The sequence below is a fragment of the Coregonus lavaretus genome, assembly GCF_964263955.1.
Source record: "Coregonus lavaretus genome assembly, chromosome: 10".
NCBI lineage: Eukaryota > Metazoa > Chordata > Actinopteri > Salmoniformes > Salmonidae > Coregonus > Coregonus lavaretus.
In genome coordinates, this window is record NC_139997.1 from 9,934,336 (window position 1) to 9,947,524 (window position 13,189).

Here is a 13,189-nt window from a genome sequence, read left to right on the forward strand (position 1 = left end):
CATTTTTGTGTATGGGTGGTCCCGGGGATCGAACCCACTACCTTAGCGTTACAAGCGCCGTGCTCTACCAGTTGAGCTACAAGGACTGGGGAGTTTTCAGGAAAAAAAATCAATGGAATGGAGCTAAGGACAGGCAAAATCCTAGAGGAAAACCTGGTTCAGTCTTCTTTCCACCAGAAACTGGGGGATGAATTCACCTTTCAGCAAGACAATAACCTAAAACACAAGGACAAATCTACACTGGAGTTTCTTACCAAGAAGAAAGTGAATGTTCCTGAGTAGTCGAGTTACAGTTGTGACTTAAATCTACTTGAAAATCTATGGCAAGACCTAAAAATAGTTGTCTAGTAATGATCAACAACCAATTTGATAGAGCTTGAATACTTTTAAAAAATAATACATGGGCAAATGTTGCACAATCCAGGTGTGGAAAGCTCTTAGAGACTTACCCAGAGACTCACAGCTGTAATCGCTGCCCAAGGTGTTGCTACAAAGTATTGACTCAGGGGTGTGAATCCTTATGTAAATTAGATATTTCTGTATTTCATTTTCAATAAATTTGCAAAAAATTAAAAACACATGTTTTCACTTTGTCATTATGGGGTATTGTGTGTAGATGGGTGTGAAAAAAACATATTTGATCAATTTGAATTCACGCTGTAACACAACAAAATGTGGATTAAGTCAAGGGGGTATGAATACTTTCTGAAGGCACAGTAAAAAATAATCCAAGACATTATAACTGTCTCAATTAATTGGAACCAGGACAGTTCTAGAGTTGCTTCACTCTTGCATGTTCACTTTTTCTCACAGGCAGTTGCACAACTCACTCAAGCGCCCAAATTAGACTCCACTGGTGTACCCCCCCCCCCCCCCCCTTGCTTACTTGAGGTTAAAAAAGGGTCAATTCAATGTAAAAGTCATTTACACCTAATGGATGCTTTTATGAGTCACTATGACTTATTAATAATAGAGTACACCGCTAATGTCTGTGTGCCTGTGGGACGCGCACTGGAACCTGGATAGTGGACACACAGAAGGTAAAACATGCGCGCGCGACAGACTGTTCGCTTGTAGGCTAATAAACTGGTAATAACATGCATATTCACAGAAAATATCACCTACCGAGTGCTGTCGTTAATTTCAAATATTGCATTTGCCCGAGCATCTTGGAATAATTAGTCTCCACCGCGGCTGGAGCTCGTATTCTCCGACCCTTCCCGTCTGACGCGCAATGTTCAACTGAAGACAGAACTCTCTAGAGGCGTGAGGGGGTGATTGAACTACTCTGAGAATTAGCATGGCATTTCCTGTATGCTAGCATCTGCGTTTGAAGTATTTTAATCGTACAAGAGGAGCCCTGTGAGTGTCACTTAAAGACTGTGGCATTTATTCCGTTAATTTTAAAAAAAAAGTGTTATTCTCCTGGTCAACGGCACACCACTGCTCCATATCCTCTTCTGCTGCGTAGGCTACTGCGTGGAGTGGACGAAGCCGGGAGAAGAAGTCATCACACAAGACTTCAGTTCAGCCTGACTCCACCATCACCAGTGTTATGTTCCATAGCCTATTTCAAAAGTTATTCCCTTGCTACATCTTGTGGAGTGATGGAAAAATAGCAGGTGCCCCCAGCCCTATACCTTTCCCTGATACTTCATGTTTAAATAGGCAACTAGCAACATGACTGAAAACTACCTGATAATGTCAAAGAAAACCAATTTACATTAAAAGCAACTGAGGTCACACGAATTGTTGATGGAACTATTTCACTAAAAATATTTGCCAGCTATAATGATCATTCGGGAAAAATATATTATTGTGTAAAGAACAGAACCTTTACCATCTCCTTATGGATAATACAATCTGCACGTTTTACATTTGCTTTACCTTCTGGGCTGTAAAAACAGGATGACATTAGCTTTAGATTTAGAGGTATGGGGGCATGCTCCTGGTTTATGGAGTTATGACAAGCATGCATAGTATGATGTTTGACTCTCACTGAAACCCTACTGACAGTTAATTCACTATGCATGTTCTAGAGAAGATCCTTGTGGGTTTCTTATGGTAGCCAGGGGAATAACATCCATAAATTAGGCTACACTCTTAGAGAAAAGGGTTTTAAAAGGGTTCTTTGCCTGTCCCGATAGGGGAACCCTTTTTGGGTCCAGGTGGAACCCTGGTTGCAGGTACTCTTTTGGGTTCCATGTGCCCTTGTGAAAAGGATCCTACATGGAAACTGGGGTTGATTATTACGGATCATTTTTCATAACAATTCTCAGATTGAGACTATGCTCTGAGCCTCACGGTGCTGTTGTTGTGGTGTGAGTGTGGGGTTTTGGATGCTGGTTACATGAGATGTGTTCGTATTTACCTTGACGTCATTTTCCATTTGGAAGGTAATGCCTTAGTAGATACAGTGGTCTTGGCCATGGTGGAGAGTTTGGAATCTGATTAATTGATTGCTTCTGTGGACAGGTGTCTTTTATACAGGTAACAAGCTGAGATTAGGAGCATTCCCTTTAAGAGTGTGCTCCTAATCTCAGCTCATTACCTGTATAAAAGACACCAAGATCCCCTGCTGATTTTGTATGTTTGCCCACTGACAAAGACATGATCAGTCTATAATTTTAATGGTAGGTTTATTTGAACAGTGAGAGACAGAATAACAACAAAAAAATCCAGAAAAACGCATGTAAAAATTTTTATAAATTGATTTGCATTTTAATGAGGGAAATAAGTATTTGACCCCTCTGCAAAACATGACTTAGTACTTGGTGGCAAAACCCTTGTAGGCAATCACAGAGGTCAGACATTTCTTGTAGTTGGCCACCAGGTTTGCACACATCTCAGGAGGGATTTTGTCCCACTCCTCTTTGCAGATCTTCTCCAAGTCATTAAGGTTTCGAGGCTGACGTTTGGCAACTCGAACCTTCAGCTCCCTCCACAGATTTTCTATGGGATTAAGGTCTGGAGACTGGCTAGGCCACTCCAGGACCTTAATGTGCTTCTTCTTGAGCCACTCCTTTGTTGCCTTGGCCGTGTGTTTTGGGTCATTGTCATGCTGGAATACCCATCCACGACCCATTTTCAATGCAGTGAAGTTGTCCTGTCCCCTTAGCAGAAAAACACCCCCAAAGCATAATGTTTCCACCTCCATGTTTGACGTGGGGATGGTGTTCTTGGGGTCATAGGCAGCATTCCTCCTCCTCCAAACACGGCGAGTTGAGTTGATGCCAAAGAGCTCGATTTTGGTCTCATCTGACCACAACACTTTCAACCAGTTCTCCTCTGAATCATTCAGATGTTCATTGGCAAACTTCAGACGGCCTTGTATATGTGCTTTCTTGAGCAGGGGGACCTTGCAGGCGCTGCAGGATTTCAGTCCTTCACGGCGTAGTGTTTTACCAATTGTTTTCTTGGTGAGTATGGTCCCAGCTGCCTTGAGATCATTGACAAGATCCTCCCGTGTAGTTCTGGGCTGATTCCTCACTGTTCTCATGATCATTGCAACTCCATGAGGTGTGATCTTGCATGGAGCCTCAGGCCAAGGGAGATTGACAGTTATTTTGTGTTTCTTCCATTTGCGAAATAATCGCACCAACTGTTGTCACCTTCTCACCAAGCGATGGTCTTGTAGCCTATTCCAGCCTTGTGTAGGTCTACAATCTTGTCCCTGACATCCTTGGAGAGCTCTTTGGTCTTGGCCATGGTGGAGAGTTTGGAATCTGATTAATTGATTGCTTCTGTGGACAGGTGTCTTTTATACAGGTAACAAGCTGAGATTAGGAGCACTCCCTTTAAGAGTGTGCTCCTAATCTCAGCTCATTACCTGTATAAAAGACACCTGGGAGCCAGAAATCTTTCTGATTGAGAGGGGGTCAAATACTTATTTCCCTCATTAAAATGCTAATCAATTTATAACATTTTTGACATGCGTTTTTCTGGATTTTTTTGTTGTTATTCTGTCTCTCACTGTTCAAATAAACATACCATTAAATGTATAGACTGATCATTTCTTTGTCAGTGGGCAAACGTACAAAATCAGCAGGGATCAAATACTTATTTCCCTCACTGTAGATAGAGCGAAAGAATTTCCCCTCTCTGAATCAAATAATCAAATTAGTCATGACAGAAAGAAGAAAAGACAGTAAGAAGTTTGCTTTCTGAGAGTCTATTCATTTAAATATTTCATTTATTTACTGCTTTCATGTCTCTCCCTCTCTCTCTCTGACCATTTTAAAAACCCTGATTCCACTCCCTGTTAAAGGTGAATACCACAGGCTAAGGAAACCCTATTTAGCTACACAGGGGACATGGATTGGAAAGGCTTCAAACCATTTTCTGACAACTCAGTATGAAATAAAGCAGAATGATTCCTACTGATTCTATTCTCAGAACTATGACGGAGAAGAAAGGTAATGTAAACATGAACCAGACGTGGGAGGAGTGATGAGTCTTTTCCCCTTTTTACTTCTTCGTTTCATCCTAATTTAGAAACGGTATTTAGACAGTTAGTTTAAAACGCGTTGTACATACACAATAAACAGGAAATGCCTTTTAGGGAATGGCAGCTGTGATTACATGTACATTTACATTTTAGTCATTTAGCAGACGCTCTTATCCAGAGCAACTTACAGTTAGTGAGTGCATACATTTTCATACTGGCCCCCCGTGGGAAACAAACCTTTTTGTTGTGTTACAGCCTGAATTCAAAATGGATAAAAAATATATAATAATTGTCACCCATCTACACACAATACCCCATAATGACAAAGTGAAAACATGCCTTTTGAATTTTTTGCAAATGCATTGAAATGAAATACAGAAATATCTAATTTACATAAGTATTCACAACCCTGAGTCAGTACATGTTAGAATCACCTATGGCAGTGATTACAGCCGTGTGTGTTTCTGGGTAAGTCTCTAGGAGCTTAGCACACCTGTACTGTACAATATTTGCCCATTATTCTTTCCAAAATTCTTCAAGCTCTGTCAAATTGGTTGTTGATCATTGCTAGACAGACATTTTCAAGTCTTGCCATGGATTTTCAAGCAGATTTAAGTCACAACGAACTCAGCCACTCAGGAACATTCTTCTTGGTAAGCAACTCCAGTGTAGATGTGTTTTAGATTATTGTCCTGCTGAAAGGAGAATTCTCCCAGTGTCTGATGGAAAGCAGTCTTAACCAGGTTTTCCTCTAGGATTTTGCCTGCGCTTAGCTCCATTCCGTTTATTTTTTATCCTAAAAAACTCCCCAGTCCTTAATGATTACAAGCATACCCATAACAACACTATGCTTGAAAATATGGAGAGTGGTACTCAGTAATGTGTTGTATTTGCCCCAAACACAAGACTTTGTATTCAGGACAAAAAGTTAATTGCTTTGCAAATATTTTTTGCAGTATCACTTTAGTGCCTTGTTGCTAACAGGATGCATGTTTTGGAATATTATATTCTATACAGGCTTCCTTCTTTTCACTCTGTCAATTAGGTTAGTATTGTGGAGTAACTACAATGTTGTTGATCCATCCTCAGTTTTCCCCTATCACAGCCATTCAAATCTAACGGTTTTAAAGTCACCATCGGCCTTATGGTGAAATCCCTGAGCGGTTTCCTTCCTCTCCTGCAACTGAGTTAGGAAGGACTCATGTATCTTTGACTATGTTTCATGTCGTCGTCGTCGGGTGAGGTTGTGTCTCTCTCTGGCGGGAGGTAAGCTTGGCTTATATGGCTTATATACAGTGAGGAAAAAAAGTATTTGATCCCCTGCTGATTTTCTACGTTTGCCCACTGACAAAGAAATGATCAGTCTATAATTTTAATGCTATGTTTATTTGAACAGTGAGAGACAGAATAACAACAAAAAAATCCAGAAAAACTCATGTCAAAAATGTTATAAATAGATTTGCATTTTAATGAGGGAAATAAGTATTTGACCCCTCTGCAAAACATGACTTAGTACTTAGTGGCAAAACCCTTGTTGGCAATCACAGAGGTCAGACGTTTCTTGTAGTTGGCCACCAGGTTTGCCCACATCTCAGGAGGGATTTTGTCCCACTCCTCTTTTGCAGATCTTCTCCAAGTCATTAAGGTTTCAAGGCTGACGTTCGGCAACTCGAACCTTCAGCTCCCTCCGCAGATTTTTTATGGGATTAAGGTCTGGAGACTGGCTAGGCCACTCCAGGACGTTAATGTGCTTCTTCTTGAGCCACTCCTTTGTTGCCTTGGCTGTGTGTTTTGGGTCATTGTCATGCTGGAATACCCATCCACGACCCATTTTCTCACCCAAGATTTGACGGTACATGGCCCGTCCATCGTCCCTTTGATGCGGTGAAGTTGTCCTGTCCCCTTAGCAGAAAAACACCCCCAAAGCATAATGTTTCCACCTCCATGTTTGACGGTGGGGATGGTGTTCTTGGGGTCATAGGCAGCATTCCTCCTCCTCCAAACACGGTGAGTTGAGTTGATGCCAAAGAGCTCCATTTTGGTCTCATCTGACCACAACACTTTCACCCAGTTCTCCTCTGAATCTTTCAGATGTTCATTGGCAAACTTCAGACGGGCCTGTATATGTGCTTTCTTGAGCAGGGGGACATTGCGGGCGCTGCAGGATTTCAGTCCTTCACGGCGTAGTGTGTTACCAATTGTTTTCTTGGTGACTATGGTCCCAGCTGCCTTGAGATCATTGACAAGATCCTCCCGTGTAGTTCTGGGCTGATTCCTCACCGTTCTCATGATCATTGCAACTCCACGAGGTGAGATCTTGCATGGAGCCCCAGGCCGAGGGAGATTGACAGTTCTTTTGTGTTTCTTCCATTTGCGAATAATCGCAGCAACTGTTGTCACCTTCTCACCAAGCTGCTTGGCAATGGTCTTGTAGCCCATTCCAACCTTGTGTAGGTCTACAATCTTGTCCCTGACATCCTTGGAGAGCTCTTTGGTCTTGGCCATGGTGGAGAGTTTGGAATCTGATTAATTGATTGCTTCTGCGGACAGGTGTCTTTTATACAGGTAACAAGCTGAGATTAGGAGCACTCCCTTTAAGAGTGTGCTCCTAATCTCAGCTCGTTACCTGTATAAAAGACACCTGGGAGCCAGAAATCTTTCTGATTGAGAGGGGGTCAAATACTTATTTCCCTCATTAAAATGCAATTCAATTTAGAACATTTTTGACATGCGTTTTTCTGGATTTTTTTCTGGATATTCTGTCTCTCACTGTTCAAATAAACCTACCATTAAAATTATAGACTGATAATTTCTTTGTCAGTGGGCAAACGTACAAAATCAGCAGGGGATCAAATACTTTTTTCCCTCACTGTACATAGTTTGGGCTTTGTCGAGTAAAGCTTAAACTATGTATTTAGATTGTAGGTAGTTTTTGTGGGTTGTTGTATGTAATTATTGTAGGTTAGTATTGTATTCGGCTGAGCCTGGTGAAGCACGAAGGTAGCTAACCCACTACCTGGACTGGCTAGCAGGTAGCTACTGGTAACTATTAGCAACTGTGGATAGTTGTTTCACGCCTGAGAGTACCTGTAATTACGCCAGCTAGCTGCCTACAATAATTACATACAATAATGCCTACCATTCAGCTGTTTTTCTAACCTCATTGTCTGAAGCGTTAACGTTAGGTAGTAAGTGGCTACTGTGCTTGAAATTTAGCTAGCTTGTTGCTACCTGGATGGCTACTAAACAATAGCTGGAACGACCTAGCGAACAGACGCGAACTGGCTGAGTCAATTCAGTGGCTAGCTTTGCACTTGGCTAGCTAACAGTAGCTGCTAGGGGTAAGTTATAACCTACATTTGTGTTTTGTTTTTACATACTAGTAGCCAGAGTCGTTCAAGGGAATTCGGGACATGGGTGACTAGTTAACGTTAGCTTGGCTCTCTCTGTGTGTTCGTGCCGTGGGAGGAGGGGTTTCTTCGTTGTCTGAAAGCAATGGCTAGCTAGTGTGCTAACTATTCTAGCTAACTAACTGGCTGAATAAGTTGACGACGGACTCGCTCAAGCTGTCGGGACTAACCCACAACGTTAGACACGGACACGAATGATCTGCTTGGCGTGTTGACAAACTGGTGGTTTGTTGTGGCCGAGTATTGGTGCTAAACCGTGTTGTTGGAGTCCGGCATGCTATTTGGCTGTGGCGTCATATGACTAGGTGCCCTGGACAATTTTCACGGAAGAATACTGTACCAAGTTAGCTAGCTGAATAAACTAAGTTAGTCTATTCCTAGAAAACATTGAACCGCTGTAGTTTACAACAATTATAGTTTCAGAGGTGGAAGTTGGGAGAGTTATATTTGGGTGTTTCAGTGAAACGTAAGTGAGGGAGGCCCCGCTCTCTCCTTTCCCAGATGTTTAGTTCATTTCGATCTCCTTTGCATTATTGTAGCCATTTTCTGTAGCCTGTCAACTATGCCTCTGTCTATCCCTGTTCTCTCCTCTCCGCACAGGCTATACAAACGCCTCACACCGCGTGGCTGCTGCCTCTCTAACCTGTTGGTCCCTGCACGCACCACCCACGTGGGGTTCCAGGTCTCAGGCAGCCTCTGGAACTGCCGTTCTGCTGCCAACAAGGCAGTTCATCTCAGCCTATGCTACCCTCCAGTCCCTCGACTTCTTGGCGCTGACGGAAACATGGATTACCACTGAAAACACTGCTACTCCTACTGCTCTCTCCTCGTCTGACCATGTGATCTCGCATACCCCGAGAGCATCTGGTCAGCGGGGTGGTGGCACAGGAATCCTCATCTCTCCCAAGTGGACATTCTCTCTTTTTCCCTTGACCCATCTGTCTATCTCCTCATTTGAATTCCATGCTGTCACAGTCACTAGCCCATTCAAGCTTAACATGCTTGTCATTTATCGCCCTCCAGGTTCCCTTGGAGAGTTCATCAATGAGCTTGACGCCTTGATAAGTTCCTTTCCTGAGGATGGCTCACCCCTCACAGTTCTGGGTGACTTCAACCTCCCTACGTCTACCTTTGACTAATTTCTCTCTGCCTCCTTCTTTCCACTCCTCTCCTCTTTTGACCTCACCCTCTCACCGTCCCCCCCCTACTCACAAGGCAGGCAATACGCTTGACCTCATCTTTACTAGATGCTGTTCTTCTACTAATATCACTGCAACTCCCCTCCATGTCTCCGACCACTACTTTGTATTCTTTTCTTTTTTCTTTTTTTTCAAATTTTATTGGTCACATGCGCCGAATACAACAGGTGCAGACATTGCAGTGAAATGCTTACTTACAGCCCTTAACCAACAGTGCATTTATTTTAAACAAAAAAAGTAAGAATAAAACAACAACAACAAAAAAGTGTTGAGAAAAAAAGAGCAGAAGTAAAATAAAGTGACAGTAGGGAGGCTATATATACAGTAAAATAAAGTGACAGTAGGGAGGCTATATATACAGGGGGGTACCGTTGCAGAGTCAATGTGCGGGGGCACCGGCTAGTTGAGGTAGTTGAGGTAATATGTACATGTGGGTAGAGTTAAAGTGACTATGCATAAATACTTAACAGAGTAGCAGCAGCGTAAAAAGGATGGGGTGGGGGGGCAGTGCAAATAGTCCGGGTAGCCATGATTAGCTGTTCAGGAGTCTTATGGCTTGGGGGTAGAAGCTGTTGAGAAGTCTTTTGGACCTAGACTTGGCACTCCGGTACCGCTTGCCGTGCGGTAGCAGAGAGAACAGTCTATGACTAGGGTGGCTGGAGTCTTTGACAATTTTGAGGGCCTTCCTCTGACACCGCCTGGTATAGAGGTCCTGGATGGCAGGGAGCTTTGCCCCAGTGATGTACTGGGCCGTACGCACTACCCTCTGTAGTACCTTGCGGTCAGAGGCCAAGCAGTTGCCATACCAGGCGGTGATGCAACCAGTCAGGATGCTCTCGATGGTGCAGCTGTAGAATTTTTTGAGGATCTGAGGACCCATGCCAAATCTTTTTAGTCTCCTGAGGGGGAATAAGCTTTGTCGTGCCCTCTTCACGACTGTCTTGGTGTGTTTGGACCATGATAGTTCGTTGGTGATGTGGACACCAAGGAACTTGAAGCTCTCAACCTGTTCCACTACAGCCCCGTCGATGAGAATGGGGGCGTGCTCAGTCCTCTTTTTTTTCCTGTAGTCCACAATCATCTCCTTTGTCTTGGTCACGTTGAGGGAGAGGTTGTTGTCCTGGCACCACACGGCCAGATCTCTGACCTCCTCCCTATAGGCTGTCTCATCGTTGTCGGTGATCAGGCCTACCACTGTTGTGTCGTCGGCAAACTTAATGATGGTGTTGGAGTCGTGCCTGGCCATGCAGTCATGGGTGAACAGAGAGTACAGGAGGGGACTGAGCACGCACCCCTGAGAGGCCCCCGTGTTGAGGATCAGTGTGGCAGATGTGTTGTTACCTACCCTTACCACCTGGGGGCGGCCCGTCAGGAAGTCCAGGATCCAGTTCTCTCTCGCTCTCCTCCAACACTACTCACTCTGCCCCTACTCAGATGGTAATGCGCCATCGCAACCTTCGCTCTCTCTCTCTCGCTACTCTCTCCTCTTCCATCCTATCATCTCTTCCCTCTGCTCAATCCTTCTCCCTCCAATCTCCTGATTCTGCCTCCTCAACCCTCCTCTCCTCCCTTTCTGCATCCTTTGACTCTCTATGTCCCCTATCCTCCCGGCCGGCTCGGTCCTCCCCTCCTGCTCCGTGGTTTGATGACTCATTGCGAGCTCACAGAACAGGGCTTCGGGCAGCCGAGTGGAAATGGAGGAAAACTAGACTCCCTGCGGACCTGGCATCTTTTCACTCCCTCCTCTCTACATTTTCTTCATCTGTTTCTGCTGCTAAAGCCACTTTCTACCACTCTAAATTCCAAGCATCTGCCTCTAACCCTAGGAAGCTCTTTGCCACCTTCTCCTCCCTGCTGAATCCTCCTCCCCCTCCCCCCTCCCCCCTCTCTGTGGATGACTTCGTCAACCATTTTGAAAAGAAGGTTGATGACATCCGATCCTCGTTTGTTAAGTCAAATGACACTGCTGGTCCTGCTCACACTGCCCTACCCTATGCTTTGACTTATTTCTCCCCTCTCTCTCCAGATAAAATCTTGCGACTTGTGACGGCCGGCCGCCCAACAACCTGCCCGCTTGACCCTATCCCCTCCTCTCTTCTCCAGACCATCTCCGGTGACCTTCTCCCTTACCTCACCTCGCTCATCAACTCATCCTTGACCGCTGGCTATGTCCCTTCCGTCTTCAAGAGAGCGTGAGTTGCACCCCTTCTCAAAAAACCAACACTCGATCCCTCTGATGTCAACAACTACAGACCAGTATCCCTTCTTTCTTTTCTCTCAAACTCTTGAGCGTGCCGTCTTTAGCCAACTCTCTTGCTATCTCTCTCAGAATTACCTTCTTGATCCAAACCAGTCAGGTTTCAAGACTGGTCATTCAACTGAGACTGCTCTTCTCTGTGTCATGGAGGCTCTCCGCACTGCTAAAGCTAACTCTCTCTCCTCTGCTCTTGTCCTTCTAGACCTGTCTGCTGCCTTTGATACTGTGAACCATCAGATCCTCCTCTCCACCCTCTCCGAGCTGGGCATTTCCGGCGCGGCTCACTCTTGGATTGCGTCCTACCTGACCGGTCGCTCCTACCAAGTGGCGTGGCGAGAATCTGTCTCCGCACCACGTGCTCTCACCTCTGGTGTCCCCCAGGGCTCAGTTCTAGGCCCTCTCCTATTCTCGCTATACACATGGCCTCTCCTATCATTGCTACGCTGACGATACACAACTAATCTTCTCCTTTCCCCCCTCTGATAACCAGGTGGCGAATCGCATCTCTGCATGTCTGGCAGACATATCAGTGTGGATGACGGATCACCACCTCAAGCTGAACCTCGGCAAGACCGGAGCTGCTCTTCCTCCCGGGGAAGGACTGCCCGTTCCATGATCTCACCATCACGGTTGACAACTCCGTTGTGTCCTCCTCCCAGAGTGCGAAGAGCCTTGGCGTGACCCTGGACAACACCCTGTCGTTCTCCGCTAACATCAAGGCGGTGACCCGATCCTGTAGGTTCATGCTCTACAACATTCGGAGAGTACGACCCTGCCTTACACAGGAAGCGGCACAGGTCCTAATCCAGGCACTTGTCATCTCCCGTCTGGATTACTGCAACTCGCTGTTGGCTGGGCTCCCTGCCTGTGCCATTAAACCCCTACAACTCAGTTCTCTCACGTCACCCCGCTCCTCCGCACACTCCACTGGCTTCCAGTTGAAGCTCGCATCTGCTACAAGACCATGGTGCTTGCCTACGGAGCTGTGAGGGGAACGGCACCTCCGTACCTTCAGGCTCTGATCAGTCCCTACACCCAAACGAGGGCATTGCATTCATCCACCTCTGGCCTGCTGGCCCCCCTACCTCTGCGGAAGCACAGTTCCCGCTCAGCCCAGTCAAAACTGTTCGCTGCTCTGGCACCCCAATGGTGGAACAAGCTCCCTCACGACGCCAGGACAGCGGAGTCACTCACCACCTTCCGGAGACACTTGAAACCCTTCCTCTTTAAGGAATACCTGGGATAGGATAAAGTAATCCTTCTACGGAAAAAATAAAAAATAAAATACATATTGTAAAGTGGTTATCCCACTGGCTATAAGGTGAATGCACCAATTTATAAGTCGCTCTGGATAAGAGCGTCTGCTAAATGACGTAAATGTAAATGTAGTAACTAGGTGTATTGATATACCATCCAAAGAGTAATTAATAACTTCACCATGCTCAAAGGGATATTCAATGCCTGCTTTTTTTATTTTTACCAATCTACAAATCTGTGTTTAAAATTCACTGCTCGACTGAAGTACCTTGCAGATATAATTGTATGTGAGGGGTACAGAGATGAGGTAGTCATTCAGAAAGCATGTTAAACACTATTGTTGCACATAGAGTGAGTCCATCCAACTTATTAAGCACATTTTTCACTCCTGACCTTATTTAGGCTTGCCATAACAAAGTGGTTGAATTGACTCAAGACATTTCAGATTTTCATTTTGTATTAATTTGTAAAAGATTATTAAAAAAAAAACATAATTCCACTTTGACATTATGGGGTATTGTGTGTAGGCCAGTGACCAAAAAATCTAAAAGTAATCCATTTTAAACTCAGGCTGTAACACAACAAAATGTGGAAAAATTCAAGGGGTATGAATACTTTC

At 44.8% G+C, this 13,189-nt stretch overlaps 1 protein-coding gene across 1 annotated transcript in view; it reads right to left on the reverse strand.

The window, feature by feature from the left end:
- LOC311136029 (integrin alpha-1-like) overlaps positions 1–1,216 on the reverse strand; it is an 88,188-nt gene extending 86,972 nt beyond the window's left edge. The window contains 1 exon segment of the mRNA XM_084170092.1: positions 1,126–1,216. Coding sequence (XP_084026218.1) covers positions 1,126–1,168 — 43 coding nt within the window. The 5' untranslated portion in view covers positions 1,169–1,216.
- Between the last annotated feature and the right edge of the window lie 11,973 nt (positions 1,217–13,189).